The following is a 15,650-nucleotide window of genomic DNA, read 5'->3' as shown; positions in this document are numbered from 1 at the left end:
GATTTCTTATTATGTTCAACTAAAATTGTGGATAATATTAAAACAGTTGAGACAAAGTGGTCGATCACCTCGTAACAATCATAAACCATACTTCCGGCCTGCTATATATATGTATAACTATCTTGACCTTTAATTGCATAATTTACATAAGTCTGCAGTGTAACTTGCAAAATAAATTCGTTGGTCTCACCTGCTATTATTTTATATTCTGTTACATAGGATAAGACGCTATTTCTGAATTAAAAACTGAATTCTTTTAAGGATTCTCTCTCTGTATATCTCTTCAGATGTTTTGCGGGGCATCATTATTAAGGGAGAGAGGTTTTCTGGGATAAATAAATTTAAAGGGCTAGCCTTTACAGCAAAAATCGTTTATGAGATCTTGAGTCTTTCATTTAGAAACGATACCTAATTCATTTTACCAAGTTTTGATGTCCATGAATTCGAAAATTGCTTTTTATACTCTCTCATTTTCATCTTTGAGTTTGAAGCGTTTTACTCGTTGACACCAGAAGCACTTGGTACTTTCTGAAACCCTCCGAAGTGCTAATCTCGATTGTGTGAACTTTCCCTGCCGCCTCAAATGGAAAAAAAGAGTTATCCACGGAAAAATTTCTTCAAGTTTTTGTACTAAAAAAATTGTTCTTTACCTAAAACTTCCGTGCAATATGAAGTCCAGATCTTTCCTGATTAAATACAATATATGCCATCAGCATAACTGTTTTAAGTTGGACAATAAAATGTGTCTTAAGCTCTCATCGAGGTTTCGATGAACATTCAACTGTCTCTAGTATAAGGGGATTCATAATCATATCGATTTGTACATTTCGCTCCACGATAAGCGGTCATGATATCTAGCAGAAAGATTAACTGCTTAGTTCACTTCAAATTCTTATTCTTATCAATCATCTATCATTTTTATCATAATCGATAACAGAATATGGCCCTGAAGATAATTGGATCTGTTTTGGCCCATTCGAGCCAGATAGTCTAAGAAAACTTTCATTCATTCATTAAATCTTTCCCTAATTTTAACTAAGATAAATTCTCAGCGTTCTTAACTTCATTTGTCAGAGGCTTAGATCTTCAATTTTGTATTTCCAAGGTTTCAGAAATCTTCCTGCAGCAGCCGGTAGAGACCGAACAACGTTCGGTTCTCAAACTTCTTGCTTTTCGGCAATTAATACCCATTTACGTTTTTCCTAACAGGCTGTATTTATTGCTCAACATAGATGTTGACCTACGTTATTTTCTCGTGTTTTTAATTCTGTGTATGTGTAATTCAAAACTGAAGGAAATCGGTTGACAGAAGCATCGCTTTACTGATAAAAGTTGGTAATTATTTGTGACAAAAAGCCCAATTTTGTGATAAAACATATTTTAATTTAAATACAAAAAAAAATCCAATTTATTTAAATAAATCCAGAGATTCATTGAAGCTATTACTTTTCAGAGAAACTTTAAAATTTACATCAGTTTTAACGAAAGGTTGTCACATTAAGTACATTAAATATATTAAGATATTTTTCTAATAATGTTAAATTTGTGCCTTAACAATTTATAAAGCTTAAAGCTCGCAACCACTCTACTGTACCTAGCAATATAAGTCAACCTGTAAAAATTATTACAGCCAGTATTTCTTACTGTATCACCTGCCTCTCCCTGCATGGAAGCTATCGGACTGCCAGCAACGCTGTGCATTTCCACGTCACACTGTTGGAAATATTTTTTTTACTTACATCTTTGAAGAGAAAAAAAATGTTATTATTAATGTAAAGTATTACTTTTACTAGTGTACTAGATGCCAAATTTGTTGTCAAGAACGTTTATTAAAAAGAGAAGAAAATTTTAAAAACTACAAACATTTACTGCCCAAGTAGTTAGTTTGCAATAATATAAAAAGATATTTTATTTATTGTTATAGAAATAATTATTATTAAAGAGGTCATACTAACCAGCCTTTTATTTTGGATATTAATTAATGTATTCATGTATTGATGATTTGTTAAAATAAAAATATTTGGCGAGAACTTTCGCCCTGCATGGACAGTTATGTCCAAAGTTTAATGTGCTTCGTTCGCTCTTCAACATTTTAGAGAAAATACTGAGTCAAATTTAAAGTTAACCGTGTAAAAATTCATCAAGCCAAATTTATAGTTTAAAACGTTACGCTCATATGGACATACGGTGCAGAAGTGTGGGGCTCAACCAAACCCTCTAACTCCAAACGCCTGCAGACACTACAGTCTAAAATCCTACGGAAAATCCTGAATGCTCCATACTACATCTCTAACCTTACCATACACACCGACCTTCACATCCCTTTTGTCACCGATCTAATAAAGTCTCGATACCGCAAATTTCACAGCCTCCTAGCTCTCCATCCTAATCCTCTTTCCAACAACTCTCCTCTCCTCAATCCTTCCCGACAATCCTCTTCGTCGCTTGAAGCGAAAATGGCGTAGAGATCTATTGTGATTAAATCATTGTGAAAGAGTTTCACCAGTGGGTGATTGCTCCAACTATGACATTACAAGTGAACTGAACCAATAAGATCAAATTTACTTGATGCAACAATTGTTGCACTTGTAAATATAAAAATAAAGTGGAAAAAACAAAAGTTACGCAAAATTCTTGACACAAAATTAGCTTACTTTTATATTTAGGAAAGTAGAACTAAATATGGCCAATAAAAGTAAGGTGTTCGAAAAATTAGTCGATTAAATTAGTACAGTTGCATGAAGGATGGAAGGGTTAGTCCACTGGAGGCGGAACGTGTTAATACTGGGTTCGAGTTATGCTGGTTACCATTTCTCTTTCTAGGAGTCCCTCTGGGATAAAGACAGTAATTGACTGTTAGACATACCCGATTAAGAAAGAATTTAAATTTTAACGTTAGCTGCAAAATATTAGTTCAAATGCATCTTTAAATTCATAATACTGACTAAAATAATGTTTACTTCCACGCACTGTGCCCGTACTTAAAGAGTTCAGGCAGATATTTTTGAAAAGTACTATACCATTTGAAGAAGTGCATTGCTGTTGGCTAAGTACATTGTACTAGAACCGTTATCAGAAGTAAAGCTGTGAATTCTAAAGAGGAATTCAAGATTGAAAATGAATTTTAAAAAAATTAAGTAAAACGGACTTTGTTAAGATTATAGTTTGTTTTTTAGGGTTAGGATTAGGTGACAATTATGTCAAAAGACAAAAGGATTAACAACCTCAGATGCTGACGCGCCTTAAATAATAATAATAATAATAACCTTAGGGTTTTTTTTTTAGATGGAAAACCACAAAAAGAAGACAAAGAAAAAACTTATATAACACCCGAGTCTTCGCCAGCAGAAAGAGACAACGTAGTTGTTGTTTCGCTGCCAGTTTGTCTAGAGTTTATAATTGTTCATCTCGTTCTTAACCTGCACGTATTATTCTAGTCATTAAATTAGTTGTTTTTAAAATTGATTTTAAAGTTATTTTCCTGAATATTTGGTTAATGATTCTAATTATTTGAATAAATGATCCTCCCTTGACTGCTAGCTACATGGCTGGTCTCAAATACTTCAAGTAATCCTACAGTCTTACAGCATGGCTACCATTACTTCTAATGGACAGTGTGTCCTGATTCCATTTATCCTGCCTTGAAAAGGCTCCTGTGCGCTCAGGTATTGATACGCCTTAAAACAAGAAATTTATTGAATTGGATGGACAGAGTATGACGGGATGCAATGCCAGAATTATTACCAAGAATGTAGGAAAGCTTTAAGAACATATTGAAAAACTTGTCCCTTTCTGCTAGCGAAGTGCTCGGGTTTGTAGAATTTGGTTTTTACTGTCTGTTGGTCTCTACTGTCTGTACTAAAGCATGAGAAAACTGAAATCGCAGGCTTATCATCTAAATATAAATTTTAAAAAAGAATCAAGTGAATCAAGTTCACAAGCCTGGAGAATCATTGTGATGAAGAAGCTGATTTATTAAAGAATATCCATTACTAGTAAAAGTTGAGCGTATTTTTAATGAAAACATCCATTGTCTGTCTTTAAATAAACTAAAAGAAGATCCTAGACGGGACAAAAAAAACACTTAAAAATAAAAACTAATTTAGACAAATAAAAAAGAATAAAATAGATGGTAAAGGGGGTCTAGTGAAGGGTTGTTACATTTAAGAAGGCATTGACCTTAAGTAAAGGAAAGGTATAGGTTATTAGTAAGAGAGCTGGTAGCTGTGGATGTGATGAATGCCGCCAAACGGGAGTAGAGTGCCGCCTGTGAAAATCAGTACGGGGGTTGTCTATAGATAGACACGTGGAGGGGCGAGAGGTCCAGAACTAAATAAGGATATAGCCGCACTGGTACTGGTCAGAAATAGACAACCAGCCTGGGGCTCTCTCTCTTTAAAATCATCTCCAAGTTTGACGCTATATCATATCATATTCCTTATATTACATGCAGATTGATGCGCGCTATTTCTATTCATTTGTAATATCCTTATAATCTATTCTAAATAAAAATGGAGCAGTGAAGAATAAGAATCAACTTTAGTGAAAATGTTTAATGCAAAGAAAGGATGAAAATATTAGCCAAATTGGTTTCTGGAAGTTGTTATTATTTGGATACAAAAAACAATAGGCGAGGAACTGAGATTCCTCGAGTCTTAAAGCAATGTGTCCCAGAATCTTAGGATTCTTCACGGTCAATATAAAGTTCTGCCTCTTCATTTTGCTGTTATTAAATTTTTTTAATATCTTTAATAAATTAAAAGTTTGTTCCTTTAGTGTTTGATTTTTATCAGTATGAGAAGAGAATCACAGAATGAATAAAATTTGCTTTCAGTCCCTTTAAGTCTAGATATTTCCAAAAAGTCTAGTTTATATGTTTTCCATTCTTGAATTTGTAATCCAAAAAAAAAACTGCGGAACAATTTCGTATCATTTTAATGATAAGAAAGTTTATAACTTGAACTCTATGAGAAAAGAAATTGAGTAGAAGTAACAAATTAGTCCGCTAGATAGTGTAAGCATATCAGTTTGGAAGCAAGGGTTCCAGTTAAGACATTTATTGATTTCTTTTGTTTGTTGATTTTGTTAAAGTGTATTGTTGGAAAAATTCGACTTGTACATTAGTTTAGTACTCGACAGTGCTCTATCCCAAAATAACCATACTGTAAAATAACTAATGATCAGTTTAACAGAATATTTTAAAAAAAGATTGCTTTAAATCTAATAAATTTTATTATTAAAATAAATTAGTTCAAACTCTTAAGTTCAATAAAAATTTAATAGTTAACAATTGCAGTATTTGGCATAGAGTAACCAAAAAAAACTGTACCAATTTGTGACTCGTTCAAGCCCTTCAATTTTAGCACCAGCTAAAAATCCGAGATTGGAAATTTGCAGTGAACTCCTTTTATTAATTAATATTAAATTCATTCTCTTTCCAGTCGACTAATTTTCATTTGTTTTTTTACATTGGGACGGGCCAAAGACCTTAAGATCTCTAATCTTATCTGAAAACGTTTGTATCATTTGTTAATAAATGTTTCCCGAAATACTGGAACTATCCAGTAATTTAAAATGGGTCAACATCTGTGGTCCGGAGCTTTTTTTCAATGCATGGCTAGTGTCCGTTCTCTCATTACAGACAACACTGTCCATTAACGGAAGGTATTAAGTAGAAAAAATCTAAGGGACAGCAACTGAATTCTAACCCTTGATCTGCGCTGACCACTGGCCTAATCCCTTCCCTGAACTCCTTTTATTAATTAATATTAAATTAGGAAGCCTAATTAGTATTTGGACCTTAAGACTCGCCTAAAAAAATAGACGATTACTTTACCTACTTTTCAGTTATGAAAATTAACATTAAAAAAATAAAAAGACCTTTATTCATCTAGAAAAATGGTAAAGTCAAGTACTACAATCAATACAAAATTCCATTAGTACTTGAAATACAGAAGGTTACTTTAAATAAAATGCTGTTAAATCTAGAGCTCAATGATATATAAATTTAACTTAACTTGTAAGCTAACTAGTCGAAGCAAAATGGGATATTTTGTAACGAAACAGATTCTTGTTAAGCAAGACTACGAATTCCAGAGTGTTAGTAACTATTCGAACAATTACAGCTTCACTTTCAACAGTAAATTTCGGGGATAAACAAACCGTTTTTGGTTCTTTTGTGTTTGCTACGTTTTCTACAAAAGAAAGTAGAGATTTTTGGAACTAATTTTCATTATTTGTGAGAATGTAAGATATACTTAATATCGTCTTCCAACTATCCAACGTATTTCTGCTTTAGGGGAAGTAGACACATCTAACGGGATCTTGGCCTTATCCTAGGAGGGTATCCCATGTATATCCTAGCTATCCGAACAATATTTACACGGGCCTCGCATAATATAGCTAGGGCTATGCAGGATGATAAAAAAAAAGAAGTACAAATTGTCGCGTAACTTTGACTGCAATCAGGTTTTACGGTTTTTGTTTATGAAAATCCTCAGTGACTGGAAATTCAGACAAAATGGCAAACCAACAAAAATTGAAAGAAGCCACACGTAAATGGCTGCAAAAATCTATAATTGATTGCCTAAATATTTGCTCCATTTAGGCCGATCTTAAACAAATTTTGCTCCATTGTACTTAATAAAATATTGGCCAAACTATAACTATTCTATAGAATACATTAAAAATTGAGTTATGGTTATGACGTAATATTGTACCATTAATGCTGTATGAATAAAGAAGTATCTATTTACTTATTTAACACTTTAGAAACGCCTTTATTTATGTACAAACAGTATGACTTTTGGAAGCCACAACAGTTCTTGGCTTACAGCCACTTCCTTTATTATCCACCTTAGATATTTTAAAGATCAAAATTTGATAACATAAAATATTTCTAAGCATAGCACAGTTGGTCTGAGTTCTGTGATTGTATGGAAAACTAGCCAAATTTTATGTCTACTTCCAACAGTCATGATCCCCATGTGAAGTTGAGACTTAAGTATTGATTATTTTATTTAGTATTTAATGGTAAGGTATTTTTTTCTTTCTATGTGGGAAAACATTGTATAAAATAACAATGCTAAAGGGAAGATTTAGCTTGGAAAATTAGTTTTTTGATATAGAAAAGTGGCATGTGTCAAGAGGAAAGAATGAAGTCCTCGCTGTAAGTTAGACGATATTGAAAAACTTTTCATATTGCTGCAAAAAAAGAAAAAAAAGAACTTTCATTGTCAAGACTATAGGCAAACATACTACATGTGGTGTAACATTTCTGCATGTACAGCTCGCCTTTCCCTCTTCATACACCTATACTTACATATAAACGGCTAGCGACCAACATAGAATAATTTATTTTGAATTTTGCTGTATGTTTCAAATACCTGAGAACTTGTAATTTTTTAAAATAATGCAAAGAGGAGATTCCATTAGATAAATTGAAACACCGCCTCTTTGATTAAAACAAATTCTATTAATCACAATCTAAAAATAGTAAGGTGCCTCATAAAAGTAAATTCATCTACAGTCAGCTCTCCTTATAACTAACTGATTGCAAAAATCTTTGAAATTATGTCTCAAATAATTCATTAAAACAATTTAAATCACTGAGTAATCATTTTTATTTTGTCTTTGTTGCCATTTTGATAAATGACTATGGCAGAACTGGCTGCCTTAACTGTACTCTCTTTACAATCTACCAGAAATGATTAGATTAACCTTCTGTATTATTTATTTTTTATAAAACGTTCTTTAAAGGCTTTGTTGATTTAGTCAAGAGAAATGAGCAATGAGCAGTGTGACTATATCTGCTGGTTGAGAAATTCCAACAAATTTTCTATTTTATTTTATTTAAATTTATTATATTTACTAACGAACAACGAAAAATGCAAACCCCGTACTATGATTTTGTTTTTGTCAAAGAGAAGTCTCCACGTTTATGTAATAGCTTCTCTTTGGAGTAACTAGTATCTAAAAACACTGGGAAACCTAGAATAAAAAATAAAATCATAGACTAAATCCTATACCTAGGATTTAGATATCCATCGAAATAGATTTAAAACTAGCAGTAAAGCTTCATCTTTCAATCTTTAGCTGTAATTAATGTGTAAACACAAAGGATCGAAAAAAATGAAATGCGTGAAATGTCAAGAAATTAAATGAACAGTGTATCTACTTACATGCAATGCATCGTGTCAGTCATAGTTTCACCTGCTTTGGTAAATATACATGTGCATATTTACAAGCATTGTACTAATATTTGTATTAATCTCATGTGTTATCAAGTTACCTTCTCATATTATGGTGTTTAAGAAGTAAAGTGAGTCTATCGAACCAAACAGTAGGTTTACCATTGTCAGAGCATTACAGTGTGCTTCAAATATCGAAGTAATTGTTCCTTAAATTTACATAGCACCTGAGGTTGTCTTACAGATTGTTGCTCATTATTGTTTTTATTTTTTTCATTATGAGTTTAATAAGCAATGTCAATTAGTCTAATTGATCATTATGTGATTGTAAGCCTTCTACGCAAGAGCCATTAAAAAGAAAGCTTAGAACTATAAAATATATTAAACACTGAAGTTGACATTATTTTCGTCTTTAATTATTACTGTTTTTTAGGATTAATTCATTTCAGCACATTTGTTAATTAGAAAACAATGGCAACAGTATGTATTTCTTTCTCAGTGCTCGCAAGATGCGAACTTATTGGCTCAAGCGTTGCCCAAACGCATATTTGCTTCCAGAATTGATGTATCTGTAACGTTTACTCTAATATCTTAAATAATCTTACATGCTGAATCTGATCAAAAGCTTCTTGATTTTCTAAAAACCAATAAAATAAAATTCTACCGAAATATACCGGCAACATATTAAATTGAATAGACTGACTTTAGTTACCAAACTGTTTTGGTAGTCGAATAGGGTAACACCATTTCTTATAAACATAAGGGTGTGTTAAGTCTGCGGCCATTAACTTATGGGTGCAGAGTAGGTCTCAGGAATGGTGACTTGCCACCACTGGGCAGAGACAGGAGAAGGAGTTCATTAGAGGCTATTCGCCGAGGCTGACTGCAGACTTAATCCGTCAAGGCCTTGGAGTTGTAAGGATAGTTGTAGATCTATTAACCGGCCACTGCAGGCTCAGAAAAGCACATGCATCGCATGGGCCTGGCAGATGATAGCCTCTTTCAGGAAGAGGAGGAAACGGCACTGCACGTGTTGTGTCAGTGTGAGGGGCTTGTCTGGCTAAGGATGTTACTTCTTAGGGAGGAAAAACCAAGATCTGTGAGCTTTACCCAAGAGTCGCTCTCCAGAATTAAGAGTCTGATTAAAAGGATAGGTCTGGAGGGCGAGCTCTAAAGTTGGGGAGCCACAATAGATCCAAAGAGGTCGCAGTGGCGTAGGCCTTGAGGCCGCCCTAATCTAATCTAATCTTTTCACATAAGACGTACAGTTTTTGAGTACAATTTTCATGAGAAGTTTTAAGAACTGGATCCTGAAGCATTAAAAGGAAATATTTCATCAGAAAAAATTATTACTAGGTAATGATAAAAAAAAAAAAAATTATATATACGGGGCACAAGAATGCATTGATCTAATTAACCATTCATCATTCGTCGTATAATAATTTATATTAAATTTATTTTCCTCAACTTGGTACAACTCTGTCTTCTATGAAAAGCCCAATGAGTGCTTTTCATAGAAGAGAAAGAGGGTTAAAGGAGTGTTTGTAAGTAAGAAGTGGCCAAAGTTGGCTCCTTTTACATTACTGTGCTATAAATCAGTTGTGTGTTTCTTTAAGTGCTCTCCGAGTATTTCCAAAGTTGGAATAAAATAAAAACCAGGATGGGGAACTGCATAAAAGCTGTTTGAGATACAGGAGTATCCATTGAAATAAATGCCATTGCGCCGCGAAGAACGGATTATAAAGCAAGGATATTTTTTTTCGCTCTTTTCATGCTCTTTTACTATAACTAGTGTTGTATAAAAGTTTTTACAATCTTAGTGCAATATATTTCTCTCTTGTGTATAATATTCTTGTATTTCTGTGATTCTGATTGTAAAATTGATTTAATTTTATAAATTTTCTTTTGCTAAAAGAGTGAAAACATTATAGAAAAGAAATTAATAATTTTATACAAGTAAAAAACTTTTATTCAGGACGAACGCATTTAATATACCAGCATAAAGAAATCAAAATAATACTTTTTTGCTCTTTGATGGTGACTTACTAAACTCAAATCATAGTCTGGCCACTATCAAAACATCCAATCTAATTCGCATCTTCTTTAATATATCTTGTAATTTCATTTGTAGTGGTCTGTTCCCAACCAATTGTTGGATAATTATCTCTTACTTCTAGTCGAATGAATTTTACTTTCTTCTTTCCTCAGATTCATTTAATAGAATTTCAACAATGTGGCGTTTACCATTAAGATTCACTTGTGAGAAAAGGTTTAAATTTTGTGGCATTTTCTCATTTTAAGTTAAAATTAATCGCAACTACTGTGACTTTCATCATTTTATGTAAAAGTACTTATTTACAACTAACAAGTAAACCATTTTGGTGAATCGTTAAGTCGAAGATTACATTAACCATAGAAAGTCTTTTTAAACACTTTTTCATAAATTTACTATTTTGCGTAGTAAGTATTTCATTGTTAAGTTTTTTAATTAATTAAGCCAGTTGGTTTGAATGTGCATCACTAATAGCATTGTTGCACAACTTATAATATAGAAGCTATGAAATGCATCCTAAACACTAAATAAAAAGGAATTAGACAGGTGCACTTTTATTTGGTAGATTGTATAACTACTATCAAATGGAAAATTATAGAATCTCATTCCAAGTTAGCTTGTAAATTGATCCCTTTTAGGTAAAAGCAAGCCTAGGCTAATCACTTTATTTATTTTAACTAGGCTACTGGAAGGCTACTAGGATTAGGATTAGCTCAGAGGAAGTGCTCCGTACTCAGAGATAATATGTCTGCTACCAAAAGAAGACTCTGAATCAGATGTGGTAGTAACTCCAGGCACCAATGCCCTCCGACGTTGTTGAGCCTTTTATTTAAAAAAGATAAATTTACTTATTAACGGAAACAATCAGGAAACATTCAGACCCTGATTTATTTTACATTAAAAAGAAAAAATGCTACCGGTATATCTTAAGTTAATTGATGGCAGAGTTTGGTTTGTATTAATGCCGAGGAAGATTTCTACTGACTAAGGGCGTCGAACGATTGTTTTTGAAGTTTAACAGCACGCCTAATTAACGACTTTCAAGCAAAGTTTATGCCGTAGTTTAGTGCTAGACATAGCCAATAAAGGAAAACTCTAAAGTTAGGTTATAACTCTTCCGTTATTGAACTTATTGCAAACTGCTTTTAATAATAGAATATATTTAAAAACCATTTGCAATATCTGCCAATTTATTAATTTCTCCTTTTTAGTAAAACTTCAGATATTTTATTATTTAAACAAAGATTCAACCTTCTTCAACCCTTTTTTTTTTTAAGAATACTGCAGAATAATATTTTTATTTTTGCTAGATTGTTGTTTAAGGGACAACCGCAGAGAGATATTTGGTTTTCGGAACATACTTTAGGTCAGCTTTCTGTTGGCTTATCCAAACTATGTTGGTTTGTTGATATCATATTGTAATGTATTATTTATAATTTAGACTATGTTTTACTCTAGAGTATCTCAGATTACATTATCTATCTTTGAATCCCATCACATCTAAATAAATGTTGTTGCATTTTGACTTCATTCATATAATGTATTTATTTATGTGAGGAGAATTTTAATATAGTCAATATATTTTTATTTTAATTTGAAAATGTATTATTATTTTTATTATTGTGAGTACTTTCAAACCTAAAAGAAGAAAATCTCTAAAGGAACTTCTTTAGAAACTTGTACTACAAGAAAAGTAGTTGCCGAGAATACCTGAAGATGGTGTTCAAAAGCAGTAATTAAAACTGTTTTATTTTTTCATTGTTATTTTTTATAAGATTTTAATTTTCGATATCTATTCTATAAAATTTAATAATCATTTATATACTAACTGCAATTTCAACTATTGCCATGCAGATTTTATAAATGGTCAAATTTGCTAAAGTCCCCATAAATTAGTTCATTCCATTTCTAAGAAGTTGCAAAAACAAAAAACACGAAATTTAGTAAAAGTTATTATATTAAGAATTTCCATATTACTAGCCACAATTTATGTAATTATTAAACGCTTAAAGCATATTTTGTAACACCCACATGTATATCAAGCTGAGGTTTTTTTTTAAATTTTTTCCTTAATATGTAAATATGTTCCTTTAAACTGAACTAAATATAATTTGATGGGTGTATATAGGCACTAAGCTTGAAACCTCAATTTCATTTCAAATTTGTGTACATACGTAAAGTTTTGTAAATAAATTATTATTATTATCTAATTATGAAAGTGACTATTGCATTCTGACATCAATATTTATTTGTGCATAATATGCACCAGCCCTTATGTTCAGGATTTTCGCTTTTGCGTAATAAAGAGCTCCACTGTTGGCCTAATCTAATCTGAATTACTAAACCTGCCATGAACATTATTCAATTAATGCAGAAATTACTTCATGAACTACCTTTATAGTCTATACCTACATTGTTAAACCTGTAATAATTCCCTTAGTCTTTATTACATAAAATAATTTTATGAAATAATTGTTTTTTTTTTTTTTTTTTTGATTAATTTATTGTAATTTATTTATGTATAAGTTGATAATTTATCGTAGCCTTAATCACTTTAGTTAAAAATGACTACGATAGATAAAAATTTCAAAAATTCTGCTCACTTTATTTAATTTTTCATGGTGTAAGTTATAAATTATTTTGTTTTCAACTGTGAATTAGGAGACACAAATTATACCACACATTTTCTAGGATAAAGTGGCTGCGAGTTAATTAACGTTAATGGGTGTAGTAACAAATTTAGAGAATTGGAAGTTTAACTTTGATAAGTGGACGTAGTTTGACGAATCAAGATTGACAAAAAAGTTTTAGAATATTTAGTTGAAATTTTGATAAGTGAGAACTCTTGAGTGCCAATCTCTGCTTTCATGTATTACTTCCTTCTTCCTCATGTAAAAAAGTGAAGTAATTAATATTTTTTCCTGCGGGGCCCTAAAATCCAAGTATCATATTAGGTCTCGGAGACGAGTGGCAAAAGCTCTTATTTGGCTGTTCTAATTTGTCCTACAAATAAATAGTAGCTACAGGTGGAACTCTAACTAGGGATCTCTGCGCTCATGGCCATTCTAAAGAATCGCTTCCAGAAATAAGATGGGGTCTGATTGCACCACATGTTTATCATAGTTGCACTGTTGGTATAGAAAGTGTGGTACTCCCATTGGCTTAAAGAGGGTGTCACTCCTTCTCCACTATTTCTAAAGGAAAGCCACGGTGTAGCTTTTCTTGTTCATTTCTTCCACTAAATTTTCCAGACTGTTGCATTTTACATTCATCAGTGTACGAAAAATTATTTAGAATGATGCAAAGAAAAATGCTAACATAATTGCTTAAGAAATGAAACTTTTAGTGTGGTTTTACAAAAGTTAAATTCTTTTCAACTTTCCCAAGTTATTTCTAAAACATTTTTTAAATTAATTTGCCCAAAATAAAAATTCATTTTAAAAGCAAAAAAGTTCAGACGAGAGATCCTTCTAGATGCCAAAGACGTGCACATATTTAACAAATTTTATCGCTGTGAAATAAAAAATAATTTAATTTGTTTTTATGAAAAACATTGGATGAGAAATAACAGGTTCATCACAAGTATTTTTGAAGCCATTTTTCTCTTAATATTTTTTGGAAAAACAGTAATTATGAAGAAAAAAAAAATCAGAATATGGAAATAAGTCGTATCTGGATAACTCGTTTTTAAAAGGCACTAGAATATTAATGGCATCTACTACCAACAAACGTTCTTCTTTTGTACCCTTAAAATAATGGTTTATGGATAATGAGCACCGAAAGCCAAATTTTAAAATTTCAAAATTGCTTGAATTTTAATAACTTATGAAAGCATTAATCAGTGTATTGTTCATGTTTTCCAGTGCCATGTGGATGCTGCTGGTGATGTCACCAAGACGTTGGGTCGTTGATGAGCCGAAGGACGATGGATATACAGCACTTCACTTAGCAGCTCTCAATAACCATTTCTCCGTAGCTAAACTACTAATACACCATGGCAAAGCAGATATGGACATTCAAAATCACAATTTGCAAACTGCTTTACATCTTGCCGTTGAAAGGCAACATGCTCAAATTGTCAGGGTTAGTATTATTTATATTTTTTCAACACACGGCATAAGCAAATCATATTTTTAAGCGAATCTGTATGATAAAATGAAAATCACTGTAGAGATAGATTTTTAATATTCACAGATAGCCCTCTAAATTCTTGCAAAACACACTTTAGTATTGTATTTAGCATTAATCACACATCAAATAGGTGATAGTCCATGGTTAACTCCCAAACAGGACAAAAGATTCCAAATTCCTTCTCATAATGACTTCCCCCACAGCTTGTGGTTTAAGAGAATTAGGATTTTGAAAAGCTCATACTTTGTAGTTTGTGTTCCTATGTAAGTAACCAATGTTAGCGTAGGTTTGAAATTGAATTAATACTCTCTAATTCACACCTACAATAACAACTGATACAAATCTTTTAATTTCTGTAAATTTGATTGACTCATTTTAAAACTTGTTTGGAAATGCTATTGGTTCTCTAAACAAATTTATTTACTTTTATTTAGCTATTATTGAATGACCAAATGACATAGACCAACAGCTGATAAATTTTGAAGTACGTCACCTCCTTTAATTCCACAATGGTTTGGAATACTTTCCAAGCTTCAACCTTTTAGATTTATGATTATGGCATACCTAAATTTGGGTTCCTTTGTTGCAGGGAAGTATTGTTACCTAACAATAGTGTTTAAAATTAATTTCTTGTCATTTCGAATCTTAGATGTGAGTACTACTGTGGAAAATATTTTTGTTTTAACCTCCAGTGAAACGTTTTTGTTATGTGTTTTTATTTATTGGTTTTTCAATTTTTCAACTCCCTTATTGGAAGCTAAATGGATGATATGTTAGGCCTGAAAGCTTTAGAAAGCCCCTAAATGCTATTGCGTATCTGTTTCTGATGTATTATCTAGGTAAATACTATATTTGTCGGCAATTGGACGTTTGTTAATACTTTATTGATAATATTATCTGCATTTAACTATCAGTTTTCTTAAATTCTAGCTTCTTGTTCGAGAAGGTGCCAACTTAAATATTACAGATAAAGATGGCGACACACCCATGCATGAGGCTTTAAGACATCATACATTGTCCCAGATTAAACAACTGCAAGGTGTTAAAGATATTGGCAGAGTAAGTTTTTTCTTTTTTTACTTAGTGTTACAATTTTTGAGAAAGACTGAAGAGAAAGTACCCATTATTGCTGCAAATTTAGGTGTCACTATAGCCGAGCGGTTAGAGTCGAAGCCTGCAAAACTAAGAAGTATTGTGGTGGTACTGGGTTCGATTCCTGATCTCAGCCTTGGATTTTATTTAATGGTTAATAAAAGAAATTTATAGTAAAGTATGTT

At 32.1% G+C, this 15,650-nt stretch overlaps 1 protein-coding gene across 2 annotated transcripts in view; it reads left to right on the top strand.

Annotated features, from left to right (window-relative positions):
• Positions 1–15,650, top strand: part of LOC141455556 (E3 ubiquitin-protein ligase MIB1-like) — a 174,559-nt gene that overhangs the window by 151,767 nt on the left and 7,142 nt on the right. For both annotated transcript variants that reach the window (XM_074130684.1, XM_074130683.1), the window contains exons 2-3: positions 14,106–14,325; positions 15,304–15,432. In XM_074130684.1, the coding sequence (XP_073986785.1) occupies positions 14,110–14,325; positions 15,304–15,432 (345 nt within the window). In that variant the 5' untranslated portion in view covers positions 14,106–14,109. The remainder of the gene's footprint in view (positions 1–14,105; positions 14,326–15,303; positions 15,433–15,650) is intronic.

The sequence above is a fragment of the Rhodnius prolixus genome, unplaced genomic scaffold, assembly GCF_049639745.1.
Source record: "Rhodnius prolixus isolate KJV_2025 unplaced genomic scaffold, Rpr scaffold_4, whole genome shotgun sequence".
Lineage (NCBI taxonomy): Eukaryota > Metazoa > Arthropoda > Insecta > Hemiptera > Reduviidae > Rhodnius > Rhodnius prolixus.
Note: the sequence above shows the minus strand (reverse complement) of the source record. Positions and strands in the feature narration are given on the sequence as shown.